The sequence below is a fragment of the Fomitopsis serialis genome (assembly GCF_022376445.1).
Source record: "Fomitopsis serialis strain Sig1Antser10 chromosome Unknown B0H18scaffold_349, whole genome shotgun sequence".
Lineage (NCBI taxonomy): Eukaryota > Fungi > Basidiomycota > Agaricomycetes > Polyporales > Fomitopsidaceae > Fomitopsis > Fomitopsis serialis.
In genome coordinates, this window is record NW_025955309.1 from 24,177 (window position 1) to 41,535 (window position 17,359).

Here is a 17,359-nt window from a genome sequence, read left to right on the forward strand (position 1 = left end):
TGTCACAGGTAGGTAGAGGACAGAACCGACCTGGTCTACGACAGTCTGGCATTGTGTTGACATTACTGACATACACCGCGCTCTCTTCGCTGTCAGGCTCTGTGACTGAAGAGCGTGGCAAGAGCGCATCGAACACGTCTCGCCAGCCATATGTAAAAGATGATGGTGTGCAAGGCGCTACCGCTGCCATGGCTGCTGAAGACACCGACTCAGACGAGGAGGACGAGGAGCTGTTAACGCCTGCTGGAGACCTTCCTGCTTTCATCGGCAATCTCGACCACGCTCACCATGGGACGAAGGCCACACGCAAGGGTAAAGAGGTTCTCTACAGGAACGGAGTCTTTGCCAGAGCGGCGTAAAGTCATACACAGATACTGTTTTCATTCCAAACGTGTTATCAACATCGAGCCGATTGTCGTGCCGTGTTCTACGTCATGTTTTCTTGTCCTTGTCATCGAGCATCGTGATATTGAAGCGAACGACGTCAATCATACTTGTACAATTGTAATGTTGAAACGTAGAGCCGGGTTCTGCCTGAAACGTCGACGATTGTTTCTGTTAGCGATGCCAATGAGGGCTCGAATATTGGCGACACTCACTGAGTTGTGACCATCAAGTGCGCAGATCGTACTCCAACTGTGAGGGAAGCGATGCGAACTTGAACAATCCACGCATATACAGCTCCGGACACTTCTCCTTCAAGGTAGCGGTCAGCTCATTCAGGTCCCCCTTACCTCTGATGATAATGCTGCGCAAAGTTGGGAGCGGCTTTCCCTGTAACGCGGTTTGTATAGCCTTCCAATCCAGTTCCTGGATGATCTCGATTGGGATGGGTTTACCAAGATATCCTCGCGTCGCGATGATCAGCGTTTCCAGCGCTGGGGACGCTAGACTCTGCAGGATCAACTGAACGCAAAGCAGTACCGGGGGCCACTCCTGCTCGAGATCATACATCTGGATGGTTACGCTGAGCACGCGGAGGTTTGCGCAACGTTCCAACGAGGCAGTCGTTTGCGGGGAAACTGGGTTGTTCAATCTGCATGAGAGATGAACGTTCGGGATGACGAGCCACTGACTTACCGTCAAACTTGTCGCGGTAGTACGGCTGCACGTACGCTGAGATCCCTATGTAGAGAGCGTTCAGGTTCAGAGGGCCGAACAGGTCCAGCATTGGCTGCGCTTCGTGCGTGCAGTAGAACGTGCTTTGGAAGCGTAGCGTCTGGAGGAGTTCGGCGCTGGGATGGCGAAGCATCCATTCGGACGCGTGACGGAGCACATAGGCAGGAGTGTCGTAGGCGGAGACGTCTAGCTCACGCAGATGCACAGGCGGCATCATAATCGACCCCGAGGAACGGGGAGGCCGAGGCTCGCGCAGTAGCCTGGCGACGGACAAGAGCCTAAGCGTGTCGATGTGCGGGAAAGATCTCAACATGATGTCCAGGACGCCAACACCGAACCTGCACTTGTGGATGCCCAGTCGTTTCAGCGAAGGCAGATACGGGCTAAGATCGTAGTCGTAGTCACCGTCCCTCTCGAGGACGTATCCTGCTAGAACAACTTCCTCTGTCGCTTCCATGACTGGCAGCCAGGTTAGCAGCCCCATATTGGGCAAGGCCGGATCCGGGGGATCATCCCCCCACGGCGCAGCTATCCACAGTTCACGGACCAGACTGCGTATTTCCGGCGTGGAGGAGAGCACCTCGCCGAGCATCGCGTAGTTGTCATGCTGGAGGTGTACTTTGAGCGTGCTGAAGCGATGGAAGCGCGCCGTAGTCGTCCATTCTCTGCCGACGAGAGCGCATGCAGCGAGAGACGCGATGTCGTCGTGGAGGTGATCGATGACATGGTCGACGAGTTCGGGAAGTAGCTTCTGGGTAGGAGCCTGGCTCGACGTCTGCGCTACCGCCGGGGTCGATATGACCCCTCCTTGGCAGGGTGTGATAGACATGAGGCGTACGACGGCTCTAGCGACTGGGGACGGACCAGTGAGTCGCAGCAGCTGAGGGGCATTGGCATTCGGCATACTCACACTTGATAAACCCGTCCTTTGCGATGGGCGCTCATAGTACAATGCAGATCGTATGCCATTGTTGCACCGGCTGGGATCGTGAACAAAAACCGAATTGGTTAGTATCGCTTGAGATCGTCCATCTGATGCAGGGGGAAAGTTAATCCAAGCCAGCCATCGTATCATGAGGCTTCAGCTTCAGCACTTGGGACCTTCCGCGGCGATCCACGCTCGGGTTTGGATGTCGGCAGAGAGCCTGACGCTGTTGAAGATGATCGCTATCGGTTAAGGCGAACATATTGTCGCAGACGAAAATGCCGGTAACCCTCCGCATTTCCACCCGCCGTCATCCGTTCCACTTCTGCAAGAGAAATCAGACAGCGATGTACCATCGGTATGTAGATGACGACGAACACGTCTCAGACGACTTGCATCTCCATGTGGAGGACCCAGTAAGTGACATTGGGTGAGCTTGGGGGACGAAGAGAGTTAGCTGCTTCCAGAACAATGTCCACGTCGAATACTCACCGCCGCACTTCGCGATCGCACACGCACCGCATAGGTTGCCTTTGCCTGAAGTGCCGATTTTAGTCCTATGCGTCGAGTTCGTGCTTCTGTCGCTCGTTACAATCCACGCTGAGGAGACCACGATTAGGAAGGAGGGTACTGATGAATGCAACACAATCCACTTGTCTGGGATTCGCGCATGGATCAGGGACATATGATCTTCCACAGTCCTTGTTCGCTCATATGCTAAAGATTGGAGCACCTCTGCCTTCGAGCACGGCCCCACAAGGGCGAAAGCCGGCCGACGAGGCATCATTGCGAATGTCGCGTAGTCTGGCAGGCGAACATACCAGAGTGTTAACTCGCGCAGAGCAGGGAACCTGATGCCGACGTCGGCGTGCCTGTAGCCAAACCAGTCAATGCCTTGCAAAGAGATGTGCTCCGACCGCCGGAAGCAAGGCCGAGCCGGAGATTATGGAATGCATTTGTAAGTTTCAGCGTTGTGAGAATGAGCATATCTCTGGCGAAGAGGCTAGGAACTGATTGGACTCATTGAAGGTTTCACGGCCCACGGATACACAGAAACGATGGTAGCGCACGGCAGGCAACACGGCACGCCAGAGCGCATGAGATGGGGATTACTTGTCCTGATATTGGTAGTCGATGATACGTTCCGTGCGTTCTGCAGGTAGACGAGAGCCATTGCTATGCACTCGCTCGCAGGGAGAGACGGTAATGGTCGAGGTCTCGGAGACACCCTCGGAGCGCCCGTGATCGCTTGTGGCGCACTTGCTCAGTTGCTGCCCACCTGCCCGGTTTGTCATCTTCACTTTGAACTCGACCTCATCACTCCCTGCCTGGCATCGGCGGAGGACGCAGAAGATGAACAAGCGAACATTTGTCGCAGAGCAGGAACGTACAGAAGGACATACGCATGTCTTGCTCATTACGACCGGCAGCGTTGCCTCCATTAAAGCACCATTAATTGTCACTGAGTTGAAGTCCGTCCGTGTCTTGCTGTATGATTTTCAAGTAACGTTCGACTGACACAAACGCTAACATGTAGTTTGAGAACGTCAAAGTCGAGGTCGTGTCGACCAAGGCCTCGTTGTCGTTCTTCGACGTAGGCGCGGTAGAACGAGCAGGCGCCAGGGTCTGGCGCGACGAGGATGAATGGGCTGCAGACGTGTGTCCGACTCCTCTACGTTGTGAATAAACTTTGACATATTGAGCCAGGGAGGATATAAGATCGGTGACCCTATACTTCACATAGAGCTGCGACGATGGGCGGACATCGTCCTCATCGCACCCTGTTCAGCGAACACGATAGCAAAGATCGCTCACGGCATTTGCGACAACCTAGCGGTATGTTCTTCTCACAGCGACGCAAGCACAGCATGACTGACGGGACGACAGACTTCTCTGCTCCGCGCACTCGCGCCTACAACGCCTACATACGTCTTCCCCGCGATGAACACGCTCATGTATGAGCATCCGCTCACGGGAGAGCACCTCAGAATCATTCGAGAGGTCATAGAATACCAGGTCGTTGGACCCGTTGGCAAGACACTGGCCTGTGGCGATGTTGGTACGCGAAGATGCTGATTACTGATGCCTATTGGAACCCTAACGACACCGTTTGCAACAGGTGTGGGTGCTATGGCGGAGTGGAAGGACATTGTACAAATTGTGGTGGACGCGTTCCATCTCACCAAGAAAGTTGATACGCCCACATGAGTTGTTCAGCTGACGAGCAGAGATGTAGTTAGGCAGGGCATCCATTTCGTCCGTCTGTATCGATACACGATGCAATTGTATATTATACTTTCACAGCCACTTTGCAAACGATCCACCTCCCTTCCGCGCCTTCCTTCCGCTTCACCTCACCCTGGTCACACTTCTGCGCCAACCACTCATCCACCATCTGCATCATCTCATTAACATCTGCTGCAGTAGATCCAAGAGAGTGCAGCGCCAAGGAACGCGCGAGCCATTCACTCGTCGGTGAAGGCTCCTCGGCACCTGTCTTCGACGAGTTCACCGGAGGAGGAAGACAATGCAACTCTCGGTACGCGCTGCGCATGATGAGCCACACTGTCGCGCGAGCCTTCGCGCGAACTCCCTCGACGAGTGTGTACATGGCCTCCAGTGCAAGGTTGTACGGTCCTGCACGTTGACGAGCACCCTCCGGCTTGTCGGAATGGTCGCCGGTTCTAACGGGAGCGCCTCTACCTCCACTTGCCTCTGTCGAAGCCTCGAAGAACCGTTCGAATGCACCGCGGTCCGTAAGTTCTTGCAACTTGGCGTAGTTGCTCGTGCGCAGACAGTGCGTCAGGTGGGCGAGCCATCGATACGCTGCGCCGTCGCGGGGGAGGAACGTGCGAGGCAGGGAATGTAGGTGCTCATGGAACCGAGTCTGCGAGGGGTAGCCTAGGAGGAGGTGGTGAAAGAGAGACAAGAGTGTCGTCGAGAGCGCCCCATGAGTAAACTCTGGGACTTCAGGACGCGCGAGGTAGAGGTGTGGGAGGAGATGAGAGAGAATGGACGTCGTCTGTTTGTCGGAGCGGAACAGAATCGAGAGATGGAGAGATGTTTCGTATACTAAGGCGCGTGTTTATTCACGCACATGTGTGATACAACGGTATTTGACTCACCTTCGACTGCAAATGCGTCCTTACGGTCGGTTGCAAGGAGTCCTTCCCTGAGCTTTCCTGATGCGATGTGAGCACAGCGAACCTGCAATGTTAGCGCGGGCACAGAGAATAACACATACTGAACAAAATCAAGATATTCTCCTGCTCTTCCTGACGATGTTTTGTCGCATCCACATCTCTTCCGCTCGCCCCATGGGGGTGGCGCTTCCAGTGTTCGTTGACCTATACAACTCAACCGTTCGAACTCAACTCCTCAGATCGAACAAGTACAGTATACCTTGCCCTCAATGAATGCACGATATTCCTCCTGGACGGCACGGTCCCTCAGCCTACGTGCCTATTCAACGTCACGATCGAGCTATCTTCAGAGGTCACTGGCGACGACTCACGCATCCCCGTCTTTGTCCAGGCCGCTGCTCCTACTCAGAGAGGGCATGAGCTCCATGTGCCGTTTGCCGGGTTTGTACACCCGGTGTGCTCGACTTGGGGTTAATATCCCAGCGGGTTTGCAGGGCATTTCAAACCCCGCTGTGGCGGCTGTGGCGCGATCGTCCCGAACGTCTCTAAGTCGCGTCGCGCCCCGTTACAACGCGAATAGTAGATTGCGTTTATACGGATACTTATGTACATTACAACTGTTTTGTACCGACTCATTACTATGCAATATACTGATTACTAGAGTCACGCCACAGTTAAGGACTCCGAGTAGTAAGGACGAGTAAGTAGGAAGATAAGCATAACATACTAACAAACAAGCTAGTACGACTTTCAATTCAGCGCCGTGCGATATACTTGTAACCTATAACGTTTGAAGGAGCCGCCTGCCCCCGTTCGCGGGTATTCGTGATGGGCATGGTTCGTCTGCGCTCATGCTTCTCGATGTCTCGGGCCCAACGCACGGCTGGGCGGGTCGCGCGAAGGGCGTTTTGGACGAAGCGGCCCTCTGCACCGGCGTCGCGTTGTTCTTCAATGATATCAGCGGCGCGGTGTAACAGGCGGAGATGTTCGTCCACGTCCACGTCGTCTTCGTCATCAAGCTGACACGGACGTTGTCGATCGTGTTAGTGTTGGCGCACCATTGCAATTGGGTGGCATTGCTTACTGTAAAGCCCGCACTTCCACCCACCCGCGCGCGCAACAACCCGTCACGTCCGGTAGGCGGTGGTTTGTTAGGTGACGAATCTATCTGTAGGTGTGCCCGGCAATGAATACGAGTCATGTAATCCCGAAGTGCACATTGATACTCACCGGTGATGACCTACTAGTGACTGCCAAGGCGGGCAGCACTGAATCTTCCTCTCCCGATTCCTCTGAAGTATCCGCCACCGGCACCTGCGCCTGAGATGCGCGGGACATATTCACCGAACCGGGAGGCGCCGCCGCACGCTTGCCATGACCACTGCCAGTGACAATCGCCGAGTCCGAGTCATCCGAGTCCGACGTACTGGTATCCACCCTGGGCATTCGACTGAGCCATGCGTGCTTCGTCGTCAGTTCTGGGGGTGGCGCGATCTTGCCGTCGATGGGGACTGTGTAGAAGGGTGGAATATGAAACCGCTGTACCTGCACCCACCATAAGGCAGGTGGGTTTCCCGCGGCCCGAACAAGGTGCTTGCAGAGAAGGTAGGCATGGTACTTCTGAGCGCCGCAGTCGCATGTCCAGCGGTGGACATCCGTCGTGTACGTGCCTTTGATCGGGACCTTCATGAGTCGCTCCCACGAGTGCTTGAAGTGCTCTTGCATGGTCGTGAGTGCCTGTGCGCGGCCTTCGCGGTCGCTTCGCAGGAGACGTCGGAGAGTGAGACGGTAGGGTGGAAGCGCCTTCGTGATGATCGCGTGAACAGCGAGGTCAACGGGCAGGCGGTTGTACATGTGAAGTACGAGCCGTTTCAAGTTTCGCCAGAGAGCCTCGACCATCATGGTCGTACGCTTGCAAGGAATGCTCGCGGAGTACGCACCGCGTGCCCACAGTGGCCATCGCTTCCGTGAATACCACGAATTCCACAGGTAAGCCCACACCTCGCAGAGATGATTGACTTCGCAATGCCGGTACATCTCCTCGACGGCATCACGGCGGATATCATCCTTTGTTCGCTTCTCGCCATGCCGCTCGGGAAGGAGTGAGTGCTGCGATGCATGCTTCGCAAAGAGCCGCAGGATTGAACTTGGGGTTAATATCCTAACGGGGCGCGACGCGACTTAGAGACGTTCGGGGCGATCGCGCCACAGCCGCCACAGCGGGGCTTGAAATGCCCTGCAAACCCGCTGGGATATTAACCCCAAGTGTGTGCTCGAGCATGCGGAGGCTTGTAAGCCATCTTCAGGAAGAGGAGGGCCCCGGGGAACGGTTTGTAGGGCTCGAGCTCCTGTTGCTACCTATGCAGCAACAACTGGGGACAACAAGAACAGCTTCAACTTCAAGTGGCACTGGCAGTACTTGCGGTGACGCTGCGACGTGGTACCTGGACGTGGATACTAATAGGGTGGAAGTCACATTATACAACCTACTATATCGGTCCGGGATCTCGGCCAGGACAGGGAACTCGGTCAGTCGAGCGTAGGCAGTGAAGTTCCCATCCGTTTCGTGTAGTAAGTATACCAGTCGATAGCTGTAATCGAAACAAACACAGCAAGGTACCTTTTGTCCGAAAAATCCCAGCCGTTCTTGAGCAATGCATGACTGACCGAGTTCCCTGTCCTGGCCGAGATCCCGGACCGATATAGTACCATATATGCAATGGTAGGATAGGCATTAATGGGGTAGTGGTAACCTGGGTCGTTGCCATCGACCCGCCGGGGGTTCGATTCCCCCTTAATGCATGAGCCGTGTTCTTCATTCAGCTCTTTACTCGGATCATCACACTACTATTTTTGTAACTTCTGTGAGTGAGACCCCGCATGCCATGTATGTATGTACCGATCGCCCTTTCCATCACAGATCGAACCCATTATGTAACATGAGATACTTAACAGGCTTCAGGCTATTGCGGCTTCTGCCGGTCTTGGCTTTATCTTGTCCTCGCCGAGGCGCCTTGCGATCATTGCGGCGTGCGCGCTGCTGCATTGCCGCTGCTGCACCTGGCGTCGTGCCTTCTCTTTCTCTTCTGCAGCGTATGTTCAGCTGATCCGCCACATCCGCAATGGAGTCCATCCCTATGGCGAGGATGCGCTCGCCGAACAGTGCATCCCGTTCTGCTTATGCGCCCCTTCCTACTCCTCGTGCTGCCGAAGAACTTCCTCCAGCGAACTCCCTTGAAAGCATGGACGACGCACACGTACAAGAGATTCACCCGGAGTGGAAGCGCAACCTGTACATGCTCGTCGAGCGGCCAACTTCCTCGTATCCCGCCTTCATCATCCACGTCGTCACTACGTCCCTCATCGTCATATCCGCTCTTGTGACCGTCCTCGAGACCATCCCGTCCTTCCACTCAATCTCACCCCAAATTTGGTTCGGCTTCGAGACGACGGTGGTTGTGCTGTTCACGGCGGAGTACGTTGCGAGATGTCTGGCGCACTCAGCGAACGTATGGACGTTTCTGAGATGGTTTGGCTGTATGTGAGTCGTTGCTTCGTGCGCAAGACACCTGACCGGACCTCCGTACTCTCTTCAGCATTCTTCGGAATCATAGACTTGCTGGGTATCCTGCCGTACTACCTAGAGATAATGCTCCACCAGGACACCGTACGTCGACTCACCCCGTCTGTGCTCCTCTCACAAATGGCTGGCAGTCAACCTTTTTCAGGTTCACTATTTTGCGGACGTTCCGCTTGTTACGCGTATTCAGGCCATTCCGCCATAATAATACGATCCTACTGTGCGTAACGGAAGCACCAACAACGTATTGTCTGCTCACTTCTGAGCTAGGACGATCGAGGTTATGTATCTGTCGTTCCGCCGCTCGCAGCATGCCTTGTTAGCCCTTGCATTCTTCGTAGTCATGGTCTTAGTCGTGTTCAGCACCCTGCTGTAGGTCCTACCATGCGGATACTTGCGAAGTTACTGACGCTCGGTACAGGTATTTCGCTGAACGTGGAACATGGGACGAGGTCTTGGGCACGTTCATCAACTCTGACGGTGACCCTAGCCAATTCGCGGTGCGTGCGGGTTTGCTGGCAGTCCAGCCTGTTGATCTCATTCCGTGCCTCAGTCTATCCCAGCTGCTGCATGGTGCGACACGTTTATTATCGTACAGATACAGCCTGTCTAACATCGCTTGTACCACAGGTTTGTGTTAGTCAGTAAGTGTTACATGCGCGTCCGCATCTTCTCGACTCACCATGTCCAGCAATCACAACCGTTGGCTACGGCGAGATCACTCCTCGTTCCTTCCTCGGACGGCTGATCACCCTCCCCCTGCTTGTCTTCGGCTTGCTGCTCATCGCGCTCCCGACCTTCGTGCTCGGACGCGAATTCAGCTTAGTCTGGGAAATGATGAACGAAGACCAGGTGAGCCTCTTCATTCATCTCTCACCGAACGGTCTTCGCTCACTTTATCTCCAGCAAATCTCCCGCGAAGAAGTATTCAATGCACACGCCCTCGACCCGCTTGCCTCCCCCACGCTCATGCGGCGGCGTTCTGCGTCCTCGTCCGTGCAGCCTTGGCGCCACACGCATGACGAGCCACAAGCGAGCGGCAGCTCCCCGCGAGAGAACAAGGAGCTCCGCGGGCAGATAGCGGAGCTGAAGGCGGCCGTGGAGATGCAGGGCGCACTGTTGCGCCGGCTCGTCGACGCCATGGAGGGAGATGCGCAGGGGCACGGGCAGAGGCGAGGGAAGCAGCGTTTTAGAGGGCCCGGTAACGATGTACCGTAGAGCGTAATCTCGACCCACGCAATGTCCTCCACGCAGTGCTAGCATAGAGGATGTGTAGCATCCTGTTGTAATTAATTACTTAGAAGAGTCATCAGGGAGAAGAGCAATGGGTTGATACGTTGAAGCTGAAGCCTAAGGCGGCCACAAAAACTAACGAAAGCGGGGATGCATTAAGGGGGAATCGAACCCCCGGCGGGTCGATGGCAACGACCCAGGTTACCACTACCCCATTAATGCCCATTTATGGCCAGACCCTCGCACTTACATTTATGTGTTGTACTGAGTCACAGGCTCTGAGTCTGCCTCATCGGAGAGGCTTCCTCTTTCTATCACCTAGGCTGATGCTGAGTCGATTTCGTCGCGTTCAGGAGAGCCCTGCCTTGGCATTAGGTCAAAGCTACAGCTGTTCACTGGCTGGCCGGCTGCTCTACCCATGAATGCTCCATATGGAATGGCACTGAACTGTCTACAAGGTCTATAGGCACGTTCTTTCTATAATCGCCTTATACTCTACGTATTCAATTGCAACCGGCACTTTGCTTTGCTTCGAGTGAATGGCGTCTATCTGATTGTTTGTGGCAGGCCCAAGCAGATCGGCGGCACTGGCTTCGACCGTATAAAAAGCGGACACCGCCGTGACGCCGCAGTCCTCCTTCCTCCTTCCTCCTTCCTCCTTCAGCCTCAGCCTCCTTCGAAAGGCGAGACTGTTATTCGCTTCTCCACATCGCCGTCTGTTCAGGTGAGTAAGGCGCACCGTAGAACCTGTATCTACGAGCATTCGCCTCGGGACCGAGCGGGCGATCGAGATCGCACTACTGCCGTTTCGATCTCGATCCTTGGTCGCCCACTGTCCTCTGTGGATGTTGTCAGCATCAGTCCTCTATTGAAACATGCTTAGCCTTTTGCTTAGGACACGCGTCGCCAATGAGCGAAATGGGCGATACTACACCTCCGGAAGTCGCCAATGCCGCGGCGACTGTATTCCACACGCGCAGCTACCAACAGGAACTCCTTGAAGAGAGCTTGCGGTCCAACCTCATCATTGCGCTTGATACGGGATCCGGCAAGACGCATATCGCCGTGCTGCGCATGAAGCATGAAGCGGAGCGGGAACCGCGAAAGGTGAGTTATTCCCTCGTCTGCATTCTCGTTGACATCGATTGTTCCAGGTATCGTGGTTCTTCGCACCTACAGTGGCGCTTGTCGAGCAGCAATGCGATGTCATCCGCAAAGCCATCCCAGTACCTGTATGCATGATCTCGGGCGCATCGGAGCCCAACCAGTGGAAAGACCGAGATCTATGGCGACGTGTTCTAGAATCTCATAGGATCATCGTCTCTACGCCACAGGTCCTGCTAGATGCACTTCTGCATGTAAGTCTACGTCTGACTTCACGATCAAAAGTTCTGATCGGAAGCTTATATGCGCAGGGTTACGTTGATCTGGGTATGGACATAGGTCTTCTTGTCTATGACGAAGCCCACCATGCGATCGCTAAGCATCCGTATAACATGATCATGCAACAATTCTACTTCAACTTGAACAAGCGCACTCGGAACTCCGGATCGTATGACCGGGCTCGTCCCATGGTGCTCGGCCTGACAGCTAGTCCGATTTATGGCGGTAACCCAGATGCCGCATTCGAGTAAGCTCTGACACCTATCGCTGGAAATATCCTGAATGATAACACTTTCTTTGCAGTAAACTCGAACACAATCTCGATAGCATCATCCGCTCGTCGCGCATGCACCGAGAGGAGCTCGCTCAATATGTTCATAGGCCGGTTTTCAAGCACGTCCTTCATAGCTCTCCATCATACGATTGGGAGACACTACCATCTTACAACACGTTCTCGCTCAAAACAGTGGTCGACTCGCTCAATATCGAGCACGATCCGTACGTGCAATCCATGCGTGGTCAACTGGCACGAGCGCATTCAGCGGAAGAACGGCACCGCATCGACCAGAAGCTGTCGAAGGTCATTCACAAGGCGGACACCTTCACGCATCGGGGTCTCAGGGACTTCTTGAGGGCCGCCGAAGAGATATGCATGGAACTTGGAGAGTGGGCGGCAGACTGGTACATCGTCAAGGTCATCGAGCAGGCCCGCCGCGCGGCGAACCCATACAACAATATCATGACTAGCTGGCAAGCGAACGAGAAGCGTTACCTGCTCGACAATCTCGACAAGGTGAACGTCGTCCCTGTCTCGACGGACCCCGACGAGATCCGGCATATGCTCACGCCAAAGGTCCAAGCGCTGGTCTCGTGCTTGGTCACTGAAGAGGAAGACTTTCGGCTGGCAGACGAGACGTACAGCGGCCTCATCTTCGTCACTCGGCGGGACACGGTGATTGCCCTAGCGGAAGTGCTGTCCCGACTCCCAGAGACTGCGCAGCTCTTCCGCATCGGCTGTCTCCTAGGAAGCTCGTCGAGTTTCAAGCGCCACTCCTTCCTTGACATCACCCGCGAGATCGTGAAGGAGTCGCAAGTGAACACGCTGGCAGAGTTCCGCGGCGGCGACAAAAACCTGATCGTCTCCACCTCCGTCGCTGAGGAGGGCATCGACATCCAGGCATGTGGTAGCGTCATTCGCTTTGATGCTCCTCCGAACGTTGTCTCTTGGGCGCAAAGTCGAGGAAGAGCCCGGCAGCAAAGGAGTAGCTTCATCATGATGTTGGAGCAAGACTCACAGCACGAGCAAGACATCCAGAAGTGGATCGGCATCGAACAACAGATGATGGATCTCTATACAGACCCGAACAGGGTGGCCCCGGAAACCTTTGAGGAAGACGACGATCACGACGAGCGTACGTACCTTGTTGAATCTACTGGGTATGTTTCCGTCACGATATATGCTGTTTGCTCGCTGAGTACTGGGCTTACAGCGCTGTCCTTACGCTTGACTCTGTGACAAGTCACCTCAACCACTTCTGTTCTGTTTTGCCCAACGCGTCGTATGGCGGACAGCACGCGCTATATGACCTCGATCCACCCGACTACCCCGAAGACTGGCACTCGCAGCAGGACTGTCTCAAAGACATGCCGCCATATCAGGGGCCATGGGGAGCTACGGTCACACTTCCACGATGCCTTCCCTCACAGTAAGTTCACTAATGGCTCATACTACCAATAATCGGCGCTGAACGGTCGATCTCCTCAGTCTCAGGAAATTCGCTACACCGCGAGAACACAAGACGAAGAGGTCGGCACAGAAGCATGCGGCTTTCAACGCCTACGTTGCGCTGCACGAGGCCAAGCTCCTCAACGACCATCTCCTGCCTTTGATGAGCGCGATCGAGCCCGACAAAGGAGAAGAGGTCAAGAAGTTGCTAGCCGATATCGAGAAGCGCGCTGGCACAGAAAAAGTATCCATCCAGACGGATCCTTGGGCACCGAAGGCAGACGAGGATACGTGGTGGAAGGCCGAAATGGTCATTGACGGCCTACCGGCTCTGACCATGTTGACACCGAACCCGCTGCCTGCGTTCGCTGAGGAGGAGATGCCGACGATATACATCCCAGGCAGGGGTGCCACTCACGTCTTGGTGCGTCCGATGGGCAAGGTAGGCCAGGACGAGGCCTACCTTGAGCGTGCTCGCACGTATAGCCATCGGATGTTCTCGACTCTGTATTTTGCGCGTATGAAACCGGACGATCGCGCTTTCGCCTACTTGTTCTTGCCGGCAGAGGAGGGCCCAGATGAGCATTCCTGGGAGGACCGGCGAAAGTGGATGCAAGAGCGGATCGATCGTGGTACCGACGTTCGTCTGGAGACAAACACGAGGGCAAACGCGGATATGCTGCGCCAGCAGTACGGCCTGCCCACAGATCTGGCACTCATTCGGCCGAACGAGAAGTTCGGCAAGCCCTTCCAATTTGTGCGTTGGTTCAACGGTCCGTTGAGTACTGAAGACGAGGACAAGCTGCGGGAGAGATACGATGGCTTCCCCGACGCGACTACCACGTATCCCTTGCTTCAGGTCAAGGAGTTCCCTCAGCGAGCGAACTTCCTTGCGCCGTTAGCTTCGGATACAGCTGGACTAGGCCGCGACGAGGCAGTCTACCTTCTGCCGAAGTATACAACCGTCGAGCTCGTATCGAAGGAAGATCTACAGTACGCTATGTATCTTCCTTCGATCCTCAGGTGGATGTCGAATGCCCTCACCGTCGTATCTCTTCGCAACGAGCTGTTACCAGCGGACTCCGTTGCCAAAGTCGCATTCGATCTCCTCCGCATCGCTACCACAGCTCCCGTTGCTCAAGAGATGATGGTCAACGACCAGCCACTCAACTATCAACGACTTGAGACGCTCGGGGATTGTGTCTTGAAATGCTTGACAAGCACCCAGCTTTTTGCCGACCATCCGTTTTGGCACGAGGGTTACCTCGCCAGGCGGAAGGATCACGCCGTCTCCAATGTGCAGCTAGCCAAAGCTGCTATTGAGAAGGGCCTATACAAGTGGATCATTCGAGACCGATTCGTACCGAGAAAGTGGAAGCCACGCTACCTCTCGGATTCTGTCGTCAACGAGCCCGAGCCCGAGCCCGAGTCCAAGCCTGAACCGAAGCCCGCCGAAGAGGAGACGAAAGACGAAGGTAATAAGAAGAAAAGGAAGAAAAAGCAGACCCAGGAGCTGTCGACCAAGGTCCTCGCGGATGTTGTAGAGTCGCTGCTCGGCGCCGCGTACGAGCACGGAGGTTTCGATCTTGCAGTGGAATGCGCAGCGCTGTTCGGCCTGGGGTTGTCCTGGAAGAAGCTCACGACCCACATCGACGAAGTATTGGCAAGGCATGAGGAACTCGATGTACCTCCTCCCCAGCTCACTCTCGTCGAACGCATGATCGGTTACAACTTCACGCGTAAAGCCTTGCTCATACAGGCCCTGACCCACGCCAGCTACACCGGCGACTTGGCCACCATGTCCTACGAACGGCTGGAGTTCCTAGGAGATTGCGCATTGGACATGATCGTCACCGACATGCTCTATCATGCCGAGGGATGGAATTACAAGCCCGGCCATATGCATCTGCGAAAAGAGGGCCTTGTCAACTCGCACTTCCTAGCATACTTCTGTCTCAAGACGTTTACCACTTGCGAGTCGCCGAACCCCTCGTGGTCACCGACGAGCGGCGTAACCGTTGGCACCGAGGAGCAGAAGATCTACCTCTGGCAGTGTCTGCTGCACTCCAGCCACCGTGTCCTGGAGGACCAGAACGTCACCTCCACGCGCTTCGAGAAGATTGGCCCCGAGATCGAGAAGGCTCTCAAGCAGAAGACCATCTACCCTTGGGCAGCGCTGACCAGCTTGCAGGCCCCCAAGTTCCTCAGCGACATGGTTGAGAGCTTGCTCGGCGCCGTGTTCCTAGACTCCGAGGGTGACTTCACGGCTGTGTGCGACGTGCTGCGCACCCTCGGCATCATGGACGTCCTCGAGCGCATCATCACGCGCAATGAGATGGACGTGCTGCACCCCATCTCGCGCTTGTCGATTTGGGCCGCCCAGCAAGACCCGCAGCAGAAGGTCAAGCTCGCTGTGGAGAAGACGAAGGGGAACGTCAGTTGCGCTGTAATTTTGGACGGAGAGGAGCTCTTGAAGGTGACGGAGGTGTATCGCAGCAGGGCGAGTCAGGAGGAGGTCCGCTTTGCTGCTGCCGAACAGGCGATCAAGAAGTTGCGAGTATTGGAGGAAGAGGAAGAGGAGGACGCCATAGACGAGGAAGATAACACCTGGGGTGATGAGGTGCCCGAGTATGAATGGTGAGCATCGAGGAGATGATATCACATATACGGCTATGTTGCTATGATATATGGACGCTATCCATCGCACACCTTCAATCGCATTTAGCCTGTGGTTAGATATCGCAGATACTGTATCATTACAACGTTACAATAAGCAAGACGTCGCACCCAGCTGCAGATGGTGGCCGAGCTACACCATGAATTTCTAAAGCCCGATCTCAATGCTCCGTCTCCTCCCACGTGCGCCCGACAGTCTTGATGAGGTCGGCCTCGGTGACAACTTTCGCGTTGCTGAAGTATCCAGCCGCAATCTTTGCGTCGATCTCCACACGAGAGTCGGGTGGCAGAAGATGCTCTGCGGGAGAATGAGTTCCGAAGGTGAAGCATGGGCGTGGCACGTACCAGGAATGTCATAGCGTTTGATAATCGGGATACCGGACTGTACAATCGCGTCATATTTCCTGTAGTGATGCATGATTCAGCCTCTGCTCTTTCCCTAACGCGAAGGAGGCGTACATGTCACTCATAGAAACCATGTTGTCGATCTTCTTGATACCGAACCAGTGCAGGACGTCCGGCATGAGCGCCTGGAAGCGCATGTCCTTGACACCTGCGATGAGCTCCGTCGCCTTGAAGTACTTGTCTGCAGAGTCAACACCCCGCTTGCGTAGGTTGTAGACCAAGTACCTGTCCGCCGATCAGCAGTGACTTCGCAGGGCATGAAGAGGAACGTACTTGGTAACTTCGCCTAGCGCACGACCCTCCTTGCGGAAGTAGACCACGAGGCCGACGCCTCCGCGCTGGGCACAGCGGACACACTCCTCGATGGCGTAAATCAGGTATGGCTTGCATGTACAGATGTCAGATCCGAACACATCGGAACCATTGCCTGTGAACGCCATGTAAGATGGGGTTATGCTTTAAGAAGTGGGGAACATACATTCGTCATGTACACGCAATGTCAGCTCCTTTGTCTCGTCGTGGAGATATGCAGGATTGCCGACTAAGGGACGTTGTTGGTAGTTGACTCGCGGTGAATGAACGCTACTCACAAATGTACGCAGTGAGGTTACCGATTGGAGGAAGGAAGACCTTGATGTCTGGTCGAGTGATGAGTTCGGGATACATGCCTCCGGTGTCCTCGAACAGTGCTCGTCGGAGCAGGCTCTCGGAGCTATCCACGACGTCAACATACGATCTGCTTCTGCAAGCCTCACAAACTCACATGCCGAACCGCTCTGCAACACCCGGGAGGTACCACACAGGCTCAACAGCAGCCTTGTTGATAGCAATCTCCACACCAGAGTCCGCCGTGCTCTCCGTCCCATCCGCATTCCTCAACGGCAAGCTCTTGATCAGAATCTTCCCATCCACCACCAAGTCCCCCTTCCTCGTCGTCTCGTCAATCTCGCTCAGCTTCAAATGCCCCCGAGTGACCGCGATGCTCGGGCGCACATCCAAGCCGAGCTCCTCCAGCTCGCGCCGGAACACCTGCGGGACGACGTGGCCCCACGGGTCGAACGAGACGATCTTCGTCGGGTCCGACCATCCGGCTGCGGCGTGATCGAGAAGCTCGGCTCGGTCTTTGAGTAATCGGGCTTGTGCGAGGGCATGAGCGTGCCATCGCAATC

The 17,359-nt window shown here is 55.1% G+C and overlaps 1 protein-coding gene and 2 non-coding genes across 3 annotated transcripts; 1 reads left to right on the top strand and 2 right to left on the bottom strand.

Moving 5' to 3' along the window:
- Positions 1-5,764: 5,764 nt before the first annotated feature.
- B0H18DRAFT_1063631 (uncharacterized protein) lies at positions 5,765-7,329 on the bottom strand (the record flags this gene model as incomplete). Its single annotated transcript, XM_048031144.1, has 3 exons — positions 5,765-6,206; positions 6,272-6,355; positions 6,418-7,329. Coding segments are annotated over 3 exons (1,260 nt in total), but the record flags the coding sequence as incomplete, so codon positions are not given.
- A 589-nt stretch (positions 7,330-7,918) lies between these two features.
- B0H18DRAFT_t176 lies at positions 7,919-7,989 on the top strand. The gene has a single exon. It is a non-coding gene; the product is annotated as a tRNA-Gly (tRNA).
- A 2,162-nt stretch (positions 7,990-10,151) lies between these two features.
- On the bottom strand, positions 10,152-10,222 carry B0H18DRAFT_t177. Its single transcript has one exon. It is a non-coding gene; the product is annotated as a tRNA-Gly (tRNA).
- Between the last annotated feature and the right edge of the window lie 7,137 nt (positions 10,223-17,359).